General features: G+C 33.7%; 1 protein-coding gene across 1 annotated transcript in view; it reads right to left on the reverse strand.

Annotated features, from left to right (window-relative positions):
• Positions 1–21905, reverse strand: part of LOC125070226 (serine/arginine repetitive matrix protein 1) — a 39705-nt gene extending 17800 nt beyond the window's left edge. Inside the window, exon 1 of the mRNA XM_047679996.1 lies at positions 21660–21905. Coding sequence (XP_047535952.1) covers positions 21660–21741 — 82 coding nt within the window. The 5' untranslated portion in view covers positions 21742–21905. The remainder of the gene's footprint in view (positions 1–21659) is intronic.
• Positions 21906–22175: the final 270 nt, after the last annotated feature.

Genomic DNA, 22175 nt, shown 5'->3' on the forward strand with positions numbered 1-22175 from the left:
ACCTGGAGGCGATCGCTTCATCCATCTGTGTTACGATTTTAAAAAGTCATATTACATTACATTAGTCAAGAAACTTTAAGTCTTTTGTACGGGGCTGGATCAACCAAGTCAAAGCCCTTTGAAATTTAACTTCTTGGGGCCCCATTAAACCTTTTCTAATTCAAAAAATATATTATTCTACCACAATACAAATTTATTCACAATTATAATTATTGTTTACTAAATGACAATGCCATAACTTTATTAAAATAGAAGAAATGTATCACAATTTGTTCTACTTACGTAACCTAGCCAACGCGGGACCCTTAGGCAGTTACCTATAATGCCTAAGAATAATCCAGCCTTTACCAAGTATTTACTTTTTATTGTCTCGACGTTTCCTCAGAGAAGCGTATCTAGAAGAGCTGACTGGGTCTTTAAGTCTGTACTTACGACTAATTTGACTAAATAAAAATCTTATTCTCAATACGGAATCCTAATTTTATGTATAGCTCATCTTATACTTTTGTACAAAGATTGGTGTTTGTGATTTTATTGAAACATATGATATATGTTTAATTTGTGTCCTTGATTTGAACATTATTTCTCAAAGAATACATATTTAAATTAAAATAGTAGTATCCATATACATCAAAATCAAAATATTTTTTATTATTTATTTATTCAAGTAGGCTCATAAAAATCACTTTTGAATCTACCACCGGTTCTTCTACAAATTCTACAGAGTACCGGCAGTAAGTACCGGCAAGAAATGCAGTAGTTACTCTTTTCCACCAGTTTGGTTACAGAATGTGTCAGTAAATTACAATTAAACTTTTATATGTCTAGAAATCAATACTAAGTCCACGTTTTTACATCTTTAATATAATAGTAGTTTGCCTTATTTATGAAATGTGCTTTGAATGTTACTTTTTGTATGTTTTTGCTAATTGAAATAAAAGTTTTAGATTTGTTACACGCTAACAAGCTCGAATAGAGTTCAGGCGCAGTATCAACGGCTTTGCGTGTTTTCTAAGGTACGGCAGAGTAAACACTTATCAGCTTATAAACTCTTGTCAGAGAACTTCAATAACTTTTTATTAAACCTGCTATTGAAACCCTTATGCAGAGGAACTCGCAACACGATAGTGTCATAAGATAGTCGAGATATGACATGGGCGTGTATATGAATTGGTCAGCTTTTTATTTTGAACCTTACCCTCTGGAATACGGTTTAAATATTATAGACTTACTTATATAAAAACAATATTTTTATCCTACAGGAATAAATATTGGACTATATCACATACATTACTCTGATCCCAATGTAAGTAACTAAAGCACTTGTGTTATGGAAATCAGAAGTAACGACGGTACCACAAACACCCAGACCCAAGACAACATAGAAAACTAATGAAATTTTTCTACATCGACTCGGCCGGGAATCGAACCCGGGACCTCGAAGTGGCGTACCCATGAAAACCGATTTACACACTACTCGACCACGGAGGTCGTCGCTTTTATGAAAGAAAAGCAACAATATAAAATTCTAAATCACTATCCATTTAAATGGGTTAATTTTATCAAATATCTTAGCTCGTAATAAAAATGAAAGTTGAGAATAATCGCCTTATTAAAGTTCCAAGGCCTCGAGAGGGAAGACGGAGAAATTCATTATTTTTAAACTAGAATACTATCTCTATTCATGAATGCGGGAGGCTTATCTTACGAAATGAAGTAAGTTTACAAGAAATGCTAATATACATTAATTAATCTTTCAAGGGACCGTACAAAATATACAGAAATAACGTATCCAGCACACGGATTTTTTGGAAAAAATAATTTTAAATATATCTTGTAGTCATATTTCATCGATTTGTGAAATAACCGTATAGTCAAAGTCAAAAATCTTTATTCAATATAGAAGTGTTTGCACTTGCTTATTGATTGTCAAAAATCTACCACCGGTTCGGAATTTAGCACCTCGGACCTGAGAAGAACCGGCGAAAGAAACTCAGCGGGATATATTTTTTTTCATTTTTTTTAACCATTTTCCATGTAGGTACAATGATAAGTATATATTAGTTGTTTGAAACAGCCTGGAGGCGATCATTTCATTCCCAAGGTGTGCAGTCAAATAAAAAGTCATTAGTGTTGTAATATCCTTTAGCACACAAACGCTCTTTAACGACTCTTTTGAATTTTATAATTGAATAATTTTGAACGTTTTCTGGGATCCTGTTGTAAAAACGTATACATTGCCCCAAAAAAGAGTTACTAACCCTGTGTAATCGGGTACTTGGAGTAACAAGTTTATTCTTGTTCCTAGTGTTAATAGAATGTACGTCACAATTTCTGGGAAAATCATTTATGTTTTTGCGTACATACATAACATTATCAAAAACAAATTGAGAAGCGACAGTCATTATTTTAATTTCTTTAAATTTACCTCTTAACGAATCTTTTGGGACCAGGTTATAAATTGCACGAATAGCCCTCTTCTGCAGTACAAAAATAGTATTAATGTCAGCTGCATTACCCCAGAGTAGGATGCCATACGACATTATACTATGGAAATAACTGAAGTACACAAGGCGTGCCGTATCCACATCAGTCAAAAGTCTAATTTTTTTTACCGCATAAGCTGCAGAGCTAAGTCTATTCGCCAATTCATTTATATGGGGGCCCCATTGGAGCTTAGAGTCTATTGTCATACCAAGGAACTCTGTTGATTCTAAAACATCTAATGCTTCCCCGTTTAAACGTACACTCGTTTTGACACATCTTACATTGGGAGTAGTGAATTTAATACATTTAGTCTTTTACTATTTAACATTAAATTATTAACACTAAACCAATTTACTATTTCAGAGAGAGTATTGTTCACATCGTCATATATTGAAAGACGTCTTTTTATTTTAAAAATTAAAGAAGTATCATCAGCAAACAATACTATCTCGAGTTTATCACCTAGGAGATGTGGCAGGTCATTTATATAAACAAGGAAGAGAAATGGTCCAAGAATTGATCCTTGAGGGACCCCCACAGTAACTGGAGACCCGGGAGATCTCTTTCCATTTACATCAACCCTCTGAATGCGATTGCTCAGATACGAAATCAGAAGACTGAGTGCAGTGTCCCTAATTCCATAATGACGTAGCTTCCTGATCAAAGTTTCGTGTTGCACACAATCAAAGGCCTTAGATAAATCACAAAATATCCCTAAGGCATCCTGTGACTCCTCCCAGGCCCTGTAAATATTTTTAACGAGCTCAACACCAGCGTCAGTTGTCGAGCGACCCCTTGTAAATCCAAATTGTTTCTTGTGTAGCAACTTGTTATTGTTAAAATGTACTAGCATTTGATTTAGTAACAACTTTTCAAAGATCTTGCTAAGAGTTGGTAGTACAGAGATGGGCCTATAGTTGTTGGGGTCTGATGTACTACCTGATTTAAATATTGGTAATACTCTACTATGTTTCATGAGGTCAGGAAACACGCCACTAAGGACACATTTATTAAATATAGTGACAAGGTAGGGTGCGATTACATCAATTATTGAATTGACTACCTTGACAGAGATCCCCCACAGATCGGCCGTTTTCTTAATATCTAGTGATCTGAAGGAACTTATTACATCACTTACACTTACTGTATTAAATTTAAAGCTAATATTACATTCTTCCACATGGTTTTTTAATAATGATTCAGCAACGGTAGGAGAGGAATTTAATGAGTTAGTTGTCGAAAATGGAATGTCAGCAAAAAAATTTTCAAAAACAGTTGCAACATCCCGATCTGAGGAAAATAAATTGTTGTCAATAGATAAGCTAAAGTCGGAGATGTTATTTTTGACTCTTCCAGTTTCACAATTAATAATTTTCCATGTCATTTTAATTTTATCAGGTGCCTCAATAATTTTTTTTTTATATGCAATGATTTAGCTGTATGACATACACGTTTGAATAGTTTAGAGTAGGCACTAACATAACTGATAAATGAAAAAGACCGGTTGTATGATCTTTCACTATAAAGTTCATACAACCTCTGCCTACTCTTGTGAATTCCGACAGTCGCCCAATCATTAAATTTAAGAAAATTCCTAGAATAGACTGTCTTGGAAGTAAATATGGCATTAAATTCTGTTTTAATTAATTTAAAAAAATTGTTATAAAGCTCATTAGAATTATCATTTAATTGTAAATATGAGAGCTTTGCCATGATATTACTTCTGAACTTCTCAATTCGTTTTACATAGTTATAATATAAATATACGTCGTCGGTTCGTTGCTGACATTTTTACAGGCAATTTTAAGCTCTACGACATTTCTATAGAAGGCATTCATCTTTTTACCGTTGAGGCAGCGTTCGTAAGAACAGCATTTGTTCAACCGCTTTTCGTAGACTTACGTTGCAAAATTGGTCGCCACGAAAAACTCTTTTATTTTATCAGGAAAATATGCAGTCAATGTTCCCCTAGAAGATTTTTTTTTAAATATTGTTGTTTGTGAAATTGCATCACAACTTACAAACACTTTATAGACGAGAATATAAAGTATAGAGCATGGATGTGGACGGATATAGAGGTAGGGGACGGCCAAAGAAACGATGGATAGATTGTGTAAAAGACAATATGTTTAGGTTAGGTTAGGTTAGTTTAAGAATGTTACTTGTGTGTTGACGTTTGAAAGAGAAGTATGGAAGAAGAAGACATGCTGCGCCGACCCCGAGTAAAATTGGGATAAGGGCACGAGAATATTAAATTCACACTTGACACGGCAATTGTGTAAATTTAAAGAGAGTGAAACAGCAAAGCGTAGCTTGTGCATGAGCGAGTGAGTGTAATGAAAAACAGCCGTTTCTACAATGCGTACGTGTTACTATCTGGTCCCCGTCCGCCATCCAATTATTCATATAAAGAAATTAAATTGTCTAATAACAAAAACACAATCGAATTCCTAATGCATCGGATACATTACATAAGATCTTGACTAATCATATCATATAAATTAAATGTCAAAGTTTATATATATATATTTTTTTAAGTGCTGTTCCGTAGTTCAATAAGAGGAATAAAATGAACTAATTAACAAGCTTAATTGCCAAGTGTTTGACTACGTATAATTAGTAATTCATTGCAATCGAAGCACGTTTTCAATGAAATTCAGTAATTTATATTTACACTGCACTTTTGATATAAAATTTAAATAACTTTGGAAGTAAAATATTATAACAATGTATCTGTTAGCTTAATTAAACAGTTGATTTTCTGGTTTTAAGATAGAACTATGTGATCTCAATTAACGAGCGTCGTAAGAATCTGTTTTTAAAGTAGCTCATCGATTAATACTATCAGTAAAGAAGGCGTCAATTGCCCGTAAGGAGAGGAAAAATCTAGCAGAAACTTTTCCATGAAAGGAAGGCGTCAAGCGGCCGGCTAACAAGTCCGCGAAACCATATTCTTGACATAATATTTTTTATTAGAATCTTCGATATTTGAAGAGGATATATTTCAGGGATTATGTTTTATTTCTCTTATCTTAACCAAAGATTGCGGTTTCAAATTCGTTTTATTCACAAAACGATAAGTCTCCATGTGTTGGATATAGTTCTAGCACATGTATAGGTACACGAAAATACCAACCCTCCTTGGAACAGCGTAGTCCAATGACTTCCAAACCATCTACTTAAGAGGCGAGGTCTTTGCCCAATGTGCACGCTCGTCTTAATCCAGGATGGAGTGGGCAAAAAGTTCTCGCGTCATGTGTTGGGTTCCTCAGGCATCTCGCTGATGATAATCAAGTCTTATACCATTGTAATTAGCTTGGGAGCTGGTCAGAACTCACTGCTTACACTTGAGCTCTTGTTTTACATAGTTTGTTGTAATTGACATTTTAAGTTAACAGTTCGTTAGTGTATTTTAAATATTATTCAAAAGTAAATAGATACTTGAATAAAAATATATTCAATTCGCATTCGAACTGGGTCAACGCGTAGATGTTGAAAATACTCAGATTGATTAACTTATAGCTAGAATGTTAAATATTTCATTCGTTCATTGAAATAGTTCCGTTCTCGTTTAACCCGTTTCTGCTCATGTGCTCGTATTCACCCCACTGATAAAGAAAATATCATTAATAATTGGAAACTACATAGAAATTGTGTAGCACGGAAGGACCACATTTGAAAAAATACTTTTGTCAAATTAAATTCTAACACATGTGTACTAACCCGTATGTAGCCTGGAATTATGTCTAAATTTCCTTCTTAAGAATAAAATCAGATTCATTAGTTTCGATTCAAGCGTTGTTACTTTAAGTTAAACATGAAAATAAAATTTTAGCCCCTATTTAGTTTTAATATTTGGTCGAGGTTCATTTAATTTTATTGAGAAGGCAGACGGAGACTGTCCTTCTTTATAGTAAGTTATAATTTCCGAAGTTGAAACGGTAACAAGTATAACCCACAATAATAAATGGTAATGGCACAATAAAAAATGGTAAACACTCTAACAATGGTGAGGTTTCTTGTAACATAAACTCACTCACCGTTTACACCGAATAAATGCAGTATAAAGAATTGATCTTTTATGGTAGAATACACGAGTGGTACCCACTCACACGGACCCAAGTCTATTCCTAATCAGTTAATTCAATGGAGTTCTAGGTTTAGATGCTTTAAAGGCCGGAAATTATAACATAATCTGGAATAGCAAGATAGATTTTAATCACTTTAATGCGACTTCTGGCATTGTTCTCTTGACAAGTGTAATAATTTGTACTATGAAGTTGGTAGAAGATAGAACTATGAAACTATTTCTAATTAGAAACTGCTGGATAGAGGTATCTGATGCTTCAAATTGAACTGAGATGACATAGCGGATAGAATTTGGATCTATAGTAAAGATTACCGGTTCAAATCTGGGCGAATCTTTTGATAACAGACAAAGATTACATATATCTTTAATCTGTTAATACGTCTTGGATTGCTAGATAAATTTCGAATTATTTTGACCTGCATGTCTCTATGATAGTTGGCACATACTCGTATGTGTTTCTTTTTTGAAAAGATTTTGTATTTCTTTCTTTTCTATTTGGTTTCTTACTAACAAAACTCATCTATAATGCAACTTTCTAAGATTTAATTTTCAGTAATTTTTTACAATACTGCCTCACTTTCGGCTATAATGTAACCAATACAAATAAAAGATTCCATGCAAGGTTTTTTACAGTACTGTCTCACTGACTCACGAGCATTTGCTTATATTACAATCTGAGAAACGATATTCATCATCGCCTCCAGAAGAGTCATAATTGTTTTCATACTGTGATGCTCGAGTTTTCTCTCTAACTGATGGTATGTTACGACTTGCCAATCATTACAGGCTGAGCACTGTTATGCTCAAATCTGAACTGTTACAATGGCGACTTCCCGTACATACCTTCTTTGATATAGCTCGTCACTAGATACTAGAACTTCCTTGCGTTAATAGTTTTTATAATAATCAAATTTGCTTCGTATGGAATCATCCTTTCCGTTAATTAATTCCAGTTCCACCTGCTTCATCCGTTGCGTGATGTTAAATAATCTCACCCAAGAATCGGGATGCCAAATTCAAGTTCAGAATTGATCTATTCCAACTGGTAAAAGTTCCATAAATTAATTTGTTTGTTATGCTTTCACGTCTTAAGTACTCAAGCTGTTGTCCTGAAATGTTGTATTCAAGTTTTCAGTGTTACAGAAAAGGGCATAGGGTATCTAACATTAGGCGAGCATAAAGCCGCGGTTCGATAGTTGACTATAATTTAAAGTATACTTAATTTTTTACTTAAATTACAAAAATGAAAAAGATCCAAATGAAATTGTTCCATTAATATAGTTATATCTGACACCCTTGTAAAGTTTCCTTAAATATCTTCTTTTATTACACGAGATAGAGGCATAAAATAAAAAAGGCGAGAAGAAATTTTCGACCCCATTGTCCGTGAACGTTGTAATATTTGCCACACTTAGTACTAGGGTTGTCAACATTTTTTGTAACAAAATTATATATTTAGCGACAATTCAGCAATTCTTTATTTTAAGATGGAAATTGTAAAGAATTAATATATTATAATCGTTTGTAAAAATACTTTTTACATCCGACTTTATATTGTGTATGTAGAGAAGATGGAATCCATAAATTGTTTTTTTGATATTGATTTTTGTTTTGGTCTCATAGACCTTTATAATTAACATCCATTTATTATAACTATTGCTATTTATTTATTTATTATTTTAATTGGTGGTAGGCGTACAAGCTCGTCTGGGCCACCCACACATCATATAAAGTGGTAGAACCACTAAGATGCAATACTTTCTATCGTTCTGTTTCCGGTTGGGCGAGTTTCATTGGAGTTGTAAGGAATGATTAAAATTTCTTACGGCCTTAATGTCTATGGACAGTGGTGACCAAGTAACATCAGGTGCCCAATTTGCCAATTTGCCAACCTATATCAGTAAAAAAACAACCATAAAAGAGATACCAAATTTTTGGTAGCAGTACCTTTATATAATATTTACGTACATGTATTCTTTCGTTAGACAAGCAGAACAACAAACTTATTTGACTCTTAAAACTTAGGTCAAATCGAATTTATTATTTTTTAAGAGAAAACAATTGTCATTCTTTGTTATTTGTTGGTTGTTTGCTGAACTCAATTCCCAGTTTCCACTTAACTGATAGTTAAGGGAATATCGGCTTGTATTGTTTATTTTTCGGTATCAATCAAAGAATAATTCGATAATACGAAGCGACATTTCTTTTAGCTATTGAGAGATGATGGCCCATTGGATAGAACACATGTATTTTACTATAGTACGTAAATACAAATCTGAGTTACACGTGTTCAATTTGTGCATGCAATGTACAAGTCGATTGGTAAAGAACCGATGATATTTTACCAAGTGTAATAATTATGTTTGTTCTTTATTGTAGTAGATTTACTCCTTAGCTTAGCAATGGGACATTACGTGCTGTCACTGGTACTGTTAGGTACAGTACAGTATAGTACGTTTATCAATCTTTGTCGGCTAATACCACGTATTCGGCTGTTCAAGTACGAAATAAATTACGAGAAAAAATAATGCAGGTATTTGTCATGTTTTTTTTTTTAATTTTGTAATCAGTACGCAACTAATTTATTCGAATTATAATTAATGACATTATAACATTAACGAAAACGTTCAATCGGCTTATTATTAATATACTGAATTGAGTTCATTGAATACAAAATTATATTTAAAACTTTTTTTACATGATTTTACCTGAGTTAAATATAACTGGCCGATACAACACATTATATGTTTAGATTAACAGTATAAACTTGGCGGTAGGACTTTATGGCCGGATAAAAGCCCGTTTGGGTAGGTAACACCCATTCATCACTTGTTCTAGCGCCAAATACCAAAACTTCTTATTTTTGTATTCTGGTTTGAAGGAGTGAGCCAATTTAAATACAGACATATCATCTTAAAGTTTGGTTAATATTTCTAACGGTGCCTATGTCTATGGGCGATGGTGACCATTTAACACCAGGCGGGTCATTTGTCCGTGGCTAGGCGCCATTTTATATAAAAAAGGAGTTTATGTTCTCTTCGAATAATAATAAATACAAAAGTAAGTTCGTTGGTCTTTCATACATACACCAACGAAGCAACGGAGATCAATACTATAGAAATGTTTTATGGACCGGAGAGTGACATAAGCTTTTTATCCCTCAAAATCCACGAGAGCGTGTGAAAGCTTGTCAATATATGGGGATAAAAAACAATTTTCGAAAATATTTTGTCTCTGAATAATAGAATCCATCAAGTTATGGGAGATTTGACAAGGCATGACTCAGCAGCTTAGCTCGTCCAATAGTGCCTAATATAATCTCCGCACGTTCGTCTCGCTCGCACACAGCTTGTTTACGATTGGACGAACATAACGCAATCTGCTAAGTACAGTAATTAGTACGTAAGTAATAAATTATGTATGGGTAAATAAAATACCCTTTTGGTCCTCAAGAGACACTTAGGATGGATACCGTCATTCGGATCCCGAGATGATTTAAATTCCTTGCAATTTTATATTACAACCTTCTCAGAAACACGCTTCAATTTCTGATATAAATTTTATGTATATTGGTTAAGTCCATTTTCTGCTACGCGTTACAAATGAAATGTCTCTTATTAAAAGGTATTTTCTAGATTTCACAGCCCTGTTCTTTACGGTTTCAGCGTGTGACAATTTCTTTCGCCGGACCGAATGTTCGAGATAATTTTGGACGAGCTACTAGTAATTTTATTAGGCGGGATGTATATATTTTGATGATTTCCTTATATGTTGTATCTTTATGGAATATTTGAGTTATTTTTATCGAGTAAATGACAAACGAGCAATAGGTTCATCTTATGGAAAGTGACTACCACCCACGTATATCTGAGTTTTAACGACTCTTATGCGTGATTCTACCATTTTAATTTGCATCGGTCAGAGTGTCCACGTAAGACACTAGACATATGTTCATAAATCGTTTAATATATAATTATATACCAACTATTATCTAAAAACCAAGCTGCATCTTTCTGATAAATAGGAAGGTAGGCCTCAGCTTGATAAAGTTATATGAAAAGTTAACGAAACTACGAATACATGATAATTATTTGCTCAGTGTGCAGGTTGCAACCAACCTTGGGTTACAAGTATATATGTTTGATATTACAATTCTTCTTACGATTTTGAATAATGTTACTCTTTGTAGATTATGTATCTGTCCCTGTCGTTCGTAGACGTAAATAATTGTAAGGCGGCCTTGACTGAAAATCTGTGTTGGATATCAAGGACTGTGGCTTTTAGTTGCCGAAATAAGCCGATTGTCTATCTTATTTGTGCTGTCACAATACTGTCTAGTTCATATTTAACATCTTTTTTGTTTCAATTATGTTCGTTTTTATCATTATTATTAGTATCTTCAAATAGATACTTGATGAATTTCTTCTGAGTGTGTACACTCCAATTAATGAATTCCTGAGAAGTACTCATCAAAATACTAAATTGGGCAAAGCCACGGTTTGAAACCAGGACACCAGGACGCATTTCCCCCGCATGAAGCGTGGGGTTGTGTGGGACTCACCGGCAACAGAGTGCCGGAATACTTAATAAAAAACCAGCGGTAATCTGCTTTTCTGTCCCTTTCGAAGGGTGCCACGGGATCGCTTTCACATATAACCATGACGCCCTGACTGGAGTATAGAGAACCTTCCTAATATCTTACGGCGGGGGAAAAGGCGCATTATGCCGACGCCTTTTAGCGTAGCTATTTTCCTCGCGGAGATACTATTGCCGCTTGTCTTGGCTTCCACCCGAAATCGCCAGTTCCTCCGCTTGGAGTCCCCTGGGCGGATCCTTGTTTTGAGCGTTAAGAATATCAACCGAAATGGGTGCGACGTACAGCGCCAAGGAGCTTACCACACCGGTGTATAGGCGGTGATATCGTGATTCCGGCTTTCCTACGTTGAGTAGTAGTTGATGATCTTCGAAACCAGTTAGACAAAGTGTTGCTGAACCTTCCGTCCAGGATTAGTCTTTTACCTTTATCGCTGTCCCCTGGACGATGATACACGCCCCTTGCCCCGACGTAGAACTCATAGCTACAAGACTTACGAGAATAAAGGCTTATTATTATTATAGCATTACTAATTCACAGACATCAGTTCTGTGAAATTTACTTTTATACATATATTTAATGTTTCTTTTTGTTCATAGGCAAAATTACATGCCATTATTTTCAAAGTCCTCTATTTGCAGCCAGCGTTAAAACATTTGCTTTCAAATGTATTTTTTGTTGACTAAATGATAAAACAAACCGTCCGCCATGTTTGTTTTAAATATATCATAATCTATAAGGCACGTCGCATTGTTAGTAAGCATTGTTATACTCGTTAGTAGATTATATATATAATCCTTCTTTTTTTTTATAAAAAAGCTATGACTAACGATTTTAGTTTACAAGCCTTTAGTAATATTTCTAATTAAATGTGATTTAATTTATATCGGCAATGGTGTGACATCGTTACAGGTACATAATTTATTCAGCTAAGAGGTTCTATCAAAATAATTGACAACTACTAACGACATTTAAAATACTACGCCCCCCAGCCAAGTGGACCGATGACCTGAAGTACGTGGTGGGACTCGACTCCACGCCGAAGAGAACCGAGAACTTTGTCGCTCTTTGGTAAAGACCTATATCCAGCAGTAGACTGCAATTGGCTAATGTTGAACAAAATTTAAAATACTAGTTTTCGCCAGCAGCTTTGTCTTTGTGTTTTCATTTGTTTTTTATAACACATATCGCCTTCGCGATGACAGAAAATATATTTTTATTTTTATGATATACATACATAGGTTGGCCGGTGGTCACCACCACCCATAGACAATGGCACACATAAGAAATATTAACCATTCCTTACATCACCAATGCGCCACTAACTTTGGGAACTAAGATGTTACGTCCCTTGCGCCTGTAGTTACACTGGCTAAGTCAACTTTCAAACCGAATCACAACAATACTGAGTACTGCGGTAGAATATATGCGGTAGGAGTGGGTGGTACCTACCCAGACGGGCTTGCCAAAGCCCTACCGCCAACTAAATATTGCGAGGAAGTCAGAACATATCGTATGAAATTCTAATTAATACATATTTATACGGTATATATATTTACAGCACGAGTCGGTAAGTCTAGTCGTTTATTAAGCTCTATATTTATTAAGATATTTAAACATAATTATAGTAATATTTTTCCATTATCGCGTGGTAATATCCACTTGTTGATGCACAGATTATAATATTCGGTAATGATAAAGGCTTAAACCCGTATAAGTATTGTGCATTATATTATCGACAACGACTTTCAGGTAATACGCCTGTATCGTTTTTTTTGTCATTCATTAGTGAATAAATAAGTTTTAAATATAGTATTAACGCTAATTAATAGGCTTACTTTTTGCTCACATTTTGTCATTAATTTACCGAACAGACTATTGTGTAGTAATATAATCTAACAGATCTTTTTTTTCAATTTAGCTCAGTGGACGGGCGAAGGCATCATATGTTAGTAAGTTACCAGCGCTCATAGATACAGGCACAGTTTTTACATTACATTTACTTTAGTAGCCTGTAAATTTCCCACTGCTGGGCTAAGGCCTCCTCTCCCTTTGAGGATATTCCAAGGTTTGGAGCATATTCCATCACGCTGCTCCAATGCCGATTGGTGGAATACACATGTGGCAGAATTTCGTTGAAATTAGACACATGCAGGTTTTCACACGATGTTTTCCTTCACCGCCGAGCACGAGATGAATTATAAAGACAACAAATTCAGTGGTGCTTGCCTGGGTTTGAAACCGAAATCATCGGTTAAGATGCACGCGTCCTAACCACTGGGCCATCTCATAGGCGCAGTAATATTGACTATTCCTAACAATACTAAATATTGAAGAACCTGCTAACTTCATTTGAAATCTACATTTTCTCACTACTGGGCCGTTACGGCTCCGAATAGAAATTAAATAAAAAGTTCAGGTAATTTTTTTTTTCTTTTACGGTTTCGCCTATATTCTTTTAAGGATAACGAGGATGTGAGACATTTCACACGAGGGCACACAAGGACGGACGAGGGACGAATACAAAAGCGCAACGCATTATACATAACAATTCGTCGTATTGCTAACAAAAGAACTCAAAATATATAAAGTCTATTCGAATCGAAGGATTTACGTATTCCATGCGATCTGCTCGGCCATGTTGTGTACTACGAACAGTTCTTGATTAATATATATTTATTAATTAAAATTCCACTCAACTACTTATATCCACTTTAATTTGACTTCTAAAGTTCCGATGATACTTTCGTCGATGTACGAAATGTCAATTTTTCGCAAATCCATAATGAAGTCCTCTTGTGGTTGAAATAGACTATAGACATAACTAGACAAGTTAATATTATTACTAACAGTATTTAAAACGGGATATTTACCATGTTTTTTATTATTATTTGGCGGAGCTCGATATTTCGACATTATCTACGAATGTCTTGTTCACGTGAACAATAAATAAAAAACATGGTAAATATCCCGTTTTAAATACTGTTAGTAATATAAATAACCATGTTAATTTAAAATCTTATAAAGTTAATATTATATTTTAAAGGTTCAACTTTTATTTGAAATACATTTCTCAAGATTTTTTACGGTTTAATAATTGTTTTTACAAAAGAAAAAAAATTGACACCACCGCCTATTTAAATTGGCAGTGTAATAATTATCAACCGTCCCTTACATCGCCAATGCTCCACCAACGTTGGAAATGAATATGTCATGTACACTGGATAACTCACTCTTCATAACGGAATATGTAACGCTGTTTGGCGGTAGATAAGTGATCAGTGAAAAACGCTACCAAGTAAATTATTATAAATAACTATACTTAAATGTATCAATTTTTAACCTCGTGTAAAATGATTGGCTCATTATTATAGTCACGAGCTTGTAAATCTGTGAATCTTGAATAAAAATCCAAGATAAAGCCAATAAAAAGCGTCAGTTGCTCCGGTTAAAGTCTGCAGTCCTTTAGTGCTACCTCGTTGCACTGGTTCTATCAGATAGCCGTTGTTGCACACACTTGAGCACATCGATACATCCTGTGCATTGACTGTTCTTCATGACTAAGACGCGTGATCGAATACGTTAGTAAATAGGTTCAAAATTCAGACCCATCGGTTAGCAACTGGTGTTCCAACTTTTTTTAATTGTTTCTATTAACGGAATTACTTCATTTGAGCAGCGTGAAATGTCCGATGAATATTTTAATATAATGTATTGAATTTACTTTTAAATAAATCTGACTCTAAAGCCTAATAATTTATCGTTCACGAGTTATATATTCAGATTATGATCTACCATAAATTTAGATTGCACAGTTTATGGGAACATATATTATATTGTTTTATTACCACTGATCGTGCTGTTGTCAATAATATTTTATTATCAAACAAATATTTTATTCGGAATCAGATAATCTATTCATATAAAATAAAATCTAAACAATTTTATATTTAATCACACGTTATGTAAGTATGTATTGTAACTTTGAAATCGATAGGGCGAAAATTGTTATGTTTTAGAAGATTAGTACTAATTTATTAATTTTTATTAGAAAAAAAAAATGTGGCCGTCATTCGACGCCGTAGCTGTGAAATATCGAAGAAGGTTATTATTGAAATAATTGTTTTTTTAAAATAGTAATAATTCATTGAAGAATAAATAAAATAAATTGCAATAAAGTGAATCTACACCAACACGCAAGAGAGAGGAGATCTATGTCGTTTGATGTTGTGACATTCTAGTCGATCTGACTCTTGAGGTGTGTCAATAAAAGATCCAAACAAAAAATCTAGACGGAGAATTATCCTTGTAATATAATATACAGCAAGTACCCTCGATCGTTTCAATAAAAAAAATCAATATGATCGAAGTTGTTATGCCAGTTTTATCGAATAAAGAGAGTGAGGGAGTAGTGATGTGTTTGCCGTTTTGCTTAAATCCTGAGCAGTTGGTTACTCTCTTTTGAGACTGTAGCCGGTCAATGGAACATCATCAAACCATAAAGTAATATCGACATACCACTCTTTAAAAGCTCATATAATATTATTTTGTAATTATAAATAGAGACATGTTAACAAAATCTATTATCAATTTTATCTACATGTTAATCATAAACACTTAAAATATAAAATTCATTGTTAAGGCCTATTCTTATCTCATTCCAGTTTTCGCGAATGTTTCTTAAATGAGTGTTGTACGTAAATTATCTTTTTTATTTGAATTTTCATTTTTTACATCGAGACATAAAGCTACGGCCAGATTGTGAAATAAACCGCGTGGTTTTATTTACGCATTTCTGTAATTACATAATCAGCCTGTAAATTTCCCACTGCTGGGCTAAGGCCTCCTCTCCTTTGAGGAGAAGGTTTGAGCATATTCCACCACGCTGCTCTAATGCGGGTTGGTGGAATACACATGTGGCAGAATTTCGTTGAAATTAGACACATGCAGGTTTCCTCACGATATATTTTCCTTCACCGCCGACACGAGATGAATTATAAACACAAATTAAGCACATGAAATTCAGTGGTGCTGGCCTGGGCCTGAACCCGAAATCATCAGTTAAGATGCACGCGTTCTAACCTCTGGGTTATCTTGGCTCATTACTGTAATACTTCTGGTTATTTAATTATTTAACATTGATTTATAAATAAATAATTTGCGAGTGCATTATTTTATTAATATACGGTGAAACAATTTTATTTATGATGAATTATTAAGAACAAACGGAGTAAAATAATTAAATTACAGATATATATATATTTGTGGAGGTTTGATGAGTCATTTTTTTTTACTACCGAGCAGGCGTATGACTCCACTACTCGATAGTAAGTGGTAGTGGAGTCCAAACGCGAAAACTGCCAGTCCAGTCAAGAAGAATGAACTGCTTTACTCGCCCTTACCATGCCGATGCAAGATGCCTCTTCACGCCTCGCTTGAAGCCTAGGTTGTAAGAGGAGGAGAACATGTATCCTAATAGACAGTACTTTAGAGTTGCCATTTTATTTCGTGCGATGGAATAGATGTCACAGTTAGGCGGTGAAGTGAACATTTTTACTGTATAACGAACCCTTCAGACTCTGCTCGCACGAATACAATTCGTGTTTATATAAAATGCTTATATAATAATATACACAACTTCAGCTTTTATCATAATATTACCAATTTATACAAAATCGTGAATCAACCTGTATATTAGAGAAAATCGTATATATATATATATATACCAAACGGATGTTGTAACATAATATGTAGTGATGTTGATGTACAAGGGTAAATGGGAAATCCAAAAAGTATAATCTTAAATTTCCCTGCTTAGAATTTAAAAATAGAATAAAAATCTTTAAGCATTCGATTAAACATAGAATATTATAAATGATCAGTAGTTGGAGATGAATCATGAAACTTCTATTTTTCATTGTATGTCTAAGAGAAATATCGTCGATGGAACTTTGATTAATTATTTCATTTATGTGTAATAAATGATAACATATAGCCTCCATTACATGCTTTAAATGCTCTCAAGAAGCTCTCGAGTTTTTGACAGATGAATTTCTGCCACAAATGTATGTGGCAAATTTTATCCGACACATGCAAGTTTTCTCACGATGTTTTCCTTCACCGCTGACCACAAAATGAATTATTGAACACAAATTAACTTCGTGAAAAATCAGTGGCTTGCGCTTTGAAATCTCGATCTATGTTAATGTTGATGTCTTCCACTGGAACCACTTGTTCTTTTGCTTTTAAAAAATATATACTATACTAGTTGTCATAGTTTGTTCACGTTTTGTGGCAGTATAAAAAACTTGGTAGCCTGTGTCCTTCATTGGGGTCCAGGGACAGACAGACAGATAGAGTAACTTTATATAGATACTAGTTCTCGCCCGCGTCTTCGCTCGCGTTTTAGGGATCACCAGGTTTGGGTTTAAAAACTAAGCCCATGTCTTCTTCCTTGGGTTTCAAGCTTGCTTCAGACCAAATGTCATCAAATCGATTCACTTATTTAGCCGTGACAGACGGAGCAACTAGCTACAAATTTTAGTATAGTTATAGATGTTTTGCTAGCGTAACATATACTTTAATGCACTAAAATGAGGTGGTCTACCTGCACCTTATAAGGAATTAGTCTCAAGCGGTTTTCTTCATGAATATTTTAATACACGTCCGCGTACTTTTAGTTACCGCCTTGCCTATCTCCGTCAAAGATTACGTATTTATATTAAGCATTATGATCCTTATTTTTTGCGGCATAAGAGCTATGTGTCAAACAATATACGCGGAATCCCTTTCGATTGCTTTTAACAGGATCAATAGACACATCCCGCAGTAAAGCCTGTGACGTGACGGCGTCCTGTAATTGCTCTATTGGTACTTTCAGACATTTTTCATTCCAATTCGTCGCGGTCTCAGATATACTTGTCGATGTAATTCAATACAAAGCTATTGTATTTCTACAAAACGTTTTTGTAACTTAGATGTTTTTTTATGATCTGGATACTTACTTTATTTGAAGTTTCTGTTATATAAAAACATGAAAAATCGGTTAAGTGTACGAGGTTATATATATTTTAGATGAAATACAAGAAGGCAGATGCTTGTATTATTCGGTTAATGTATAATATAGACGCACACAAATGTCTGATTATCTTTTGTTTATAATACTAGCTCAGTGTGATTTTATTGGCATCATACTTTATCTTTTTATTTTAATATTTTATATTAAGTCAGTAGATAGACTGCCTAAGGGGCTGGTTTATAATAGGTGGTACCAAATTAGGTTATACCAATTTTCTTGTCCGTCGGTTGAACGGTGTAGAAGTTATTGTGTTGCAACGCCATCTAGCGGCCAGTTAAAAAAACGTATATTTGCCAACTTGAACGGCGATCGTTCTATCGATGTCTGAGCAGATTAATCTCATAAAGATCTACCGAAATTATATGTACATCTATATTGCAGTTTTAGGCTTGTATATGACTGCATTCAGCACTAAACTATGATACGTGGAAATCTTTCCAAAAAATTAATAAAAAAAAATATATAATCGCCGTTAAAACAATAATTTAATATAATATAAAATGCACTAGAAGATTACTTTTTCCTACATTTAGACATTTACCGGTTTCTGCATTACTGACATCATGATTCTATTCCATATTTAAATTGTCTTTACCGTGAGAAGAATTGAATCAAAATATCTTATGACTGTTATAAGCATCCAAAGTATGTTGAAATTGAGGAATAAATAAGATCTATTAAGGAGGTACGGACGTCGGTGGTGTGTGAAATTGCTTTTATCTTATTTCTCGGGACGTAACTTCTTATAAAACTCCTAACATCCATATTGTGTTACGGATATTATCATTTAAGGTCTGCAAGTGTCGAGAGAACGCCATTCGTTTAACATACAATATTTTCCTTATAATCCCTTACATGAGTTTCTTTATTTAAGCGAATTGTTATGGGATGTTTTATATATTTAAATAACATGTTTGTTCTTTTAACATACAAAGAAGTAAAATTTAATTTATTAATTTTATAAAGTTGTTATTGTACTGGGCTCTATTTGATTTATATTGGTCGGTCGTCCGGTGCTGGGCATAAAAAGTTCCTTCTGCGGAGATCAAATGTCATCTAATTTGACAGACAGACAGGGTTACATTCGCATTTGTAATGTAAGATTTTTGTATAAAATAAATAAGAATAATAAATAACAAAAGCCAGTGGAGATACAAATAATCTTAATATCGTGTAAGTACACGTGGTCAAAGGGAAAATGGGAACAACGTGTCGTTAGAAAACCAGAATATATGGAACTCAAAACACGAACGGCATATGGCCCGCTCAGAACATTATAGCAAAGCAAACAAAGCGTTTCCATACGTTACCAATCCACATACATGCGCCTTTTGTTTTATAATATGAGATAAGGCATAATTTTAACTGACGCAAGGTGTATTTACTAAGCACCGCGGCTAAATAACCTACGCTTGAAGAAACCAGTGTTACGACATCTGGATTATAAAATAAGTTAATAAAAAAACGTTAAATTACGCGACATTTTTCGAAATTCCATTAAGATTTACTTCTTGATCTACTTAACAACATTCGTTGTTCGATTTAATAAACGTGCCACATTCTGTTAAGGACATTTATTTTAATAGATCACTTGAGTTGTTACCAAGTACGAGGAAAAGTTTGCAGTCTGTTTGAGAGCGGATAAATCGAAACGTTCCTTAGGGTTGAACGGTGAATAGTTTGGCCATAAATCATGGACAATATATGGACACCATCTAAGTTGATGTTTTAGGTTAAATTAACACGTCTAATACGGTAAATTAATACATACTAAACGTAAGTTGGTTTAAAATGAATTTGCTTGAAACTTACTTTTTATTTATTTTATTTAATGTAAGACGTGAGGATAAGCCTATGATGCCAAGATTCCGACTCTGCAAAGTCAATAAATCCTTCTTGGGGCAAGGTATCCGTTTCTATAATAAAATTCCGCAGATATTTTTTAACTTAATTTTTATAATTATTTGAATTTATGAATTAATATTTATTTAATTAATTCATAAAATCAAATCATTTGTAAAAAAAAAACATTAATAAAAAAGTATATACATTTTTCAAGTACAAGATTATTAATTCAGTATAGATGATAAAGCTTAAATTACTTGTTGACTTCCAGGCCGGATTTTATATTATATACACATTGTAAATATAAATTGTAAGTATTTACAATGTTGAAAAAGAGTAACTACTGAGTTTCTCGCCGGTTCATCTCGGTAGAATCTAATCTAGAAAAGAATTCCGCAGCGGTGGTAGCTTCATTGAATATAGTTTTGTAGAATGAAGCTTGTAGTGAATTGTGTGCACTAATAATGATTTTACATTTTATGACGTTTAGTGTGCTGATGTAACATAACGTTGTATACACATAATATTATTTTTTTATATAAAAAGCATAAAAGATAAACTTTCCATACTAACCAGCACAGGAGATATTATAGTAAGCAATTGTGTGCGCAAACATGGTGCTCTATACGAACCCTTTTATAATCCGAAGGGAGGCAATATATGATAAGGGAAAAATGGCGCTCTTCAACTAATCCAACGGGTTTTCGTGCTCTCCGACATATAGAAGTATAACATTGCGAACTTCCGAACTTCTGAATAATAATGAGAATTTTTTGGTAGGAAAAACTCAATGGTTATATATTATAAGACTACTTGGGACTCGAACCCAGAATCTTGGAATTTGAGTACTAAATTGAAGAGGCAGTTTATTTAATCTTAAAAATTAGTGGAAAACATAAGGTATTACGTTAATATAATATGTATCACCTTCTGATTTTAAATCATTTGATGTAATTTGAGTTCATGTATTTTATCCTAATTTCCTATAAGATCGTTGTAGTCTGTCCAATTATTGAATAAAGGAATAGTTCAACTCAATACTGGCACAAATATAACTGTTTTAAAACAGTATGTAGTCCCTCTGACGATCGTTCTGAATTTGAAATATCTTTATATAAAAGACAATGTCCTCGCTGACTCTAACTATATGCACGCCTAAAGGACTTAGAGACATGAAATTTAAAGGAAACATCCGTTTCCTTCGTAGAGACAATAAGCTGATCTTCTTGTGTTAATAAAGTTTTAATGAGTATTTCTTTGCAACATACAAACGACATAACAAATATATATAGTAAAATATTTTTATGACAAAATATATGGTGCCTAAAATATCACAACATTTTTTAAACTGATAATGTCGATGTTCTGTGCACGAAGCCACGTGAGTTAGTGCTAATGACATAAACTCGTTTACTTATTAAACTTGGAAAAAAGTAAAAAAATAGTAACATATAATTTTTTTTTTAATCTTTTCGTGAGTTCAAATTAATTTCATCCTGTTTCCGTTTAATTTTAGCTTAGTTAACAATCTGTTTGCCATCGATCATAATCGTGTTAAATCTCACCTGACTTTTTGGCACTGTTCCCTTTTCCACCATTTTTATTTCTCCTCGGATAAAGATTAATTTTGCTCTGGCCACACCCCATTACAGCGTTTATTCATCCATATCACCAAAAGATCACTTCACTTGTTTCATATCGTTAAAACCTTAATAACTTCACTTTCTTTTAGGACATGATATATGTTTGATATGTCTTTCGCATTTACACTTTTCCATTTGATTCTATTTTGTTTTCTCTTTTGTTGTAAATTTAAGTTTTATTGCTTGGTTTGATTCCTGGAAAGAAAAGGAAATTTATTAAAATATTTGAAGGGGTACTCTTCTGGGACGTACAGAGAAGTTCGAGAGCACAAAGGTTTAAAGGGGTAGAGTATTGTTAAATAAATTTTATGATAAATATTTTTGAGACATCCTATGCTTTGTTTTTAATAACAACAAATATTTGGAAAAATCTTAATTGTTGAAATAAACCATTGTGTTAAAATTAAATAATGCAAATTGGAACGAGTCGTTTCCTCG

The sequence above is a fragment of the Vanessa atalanta genome, chromosome 2, assembly GCF_905147765.1.
Source record: "Vanessa atalanta chromosome 2, ilVanAtal1.2, whole genome shotgun sequence".
NCBI classification, from domain to species: domain Eukaryota; kingdom Metazoa; phylum Arthropoda; class Insecta; order Lepidoptera; family Nymphalidae; genus Vanessa; species Vanessa atalanta.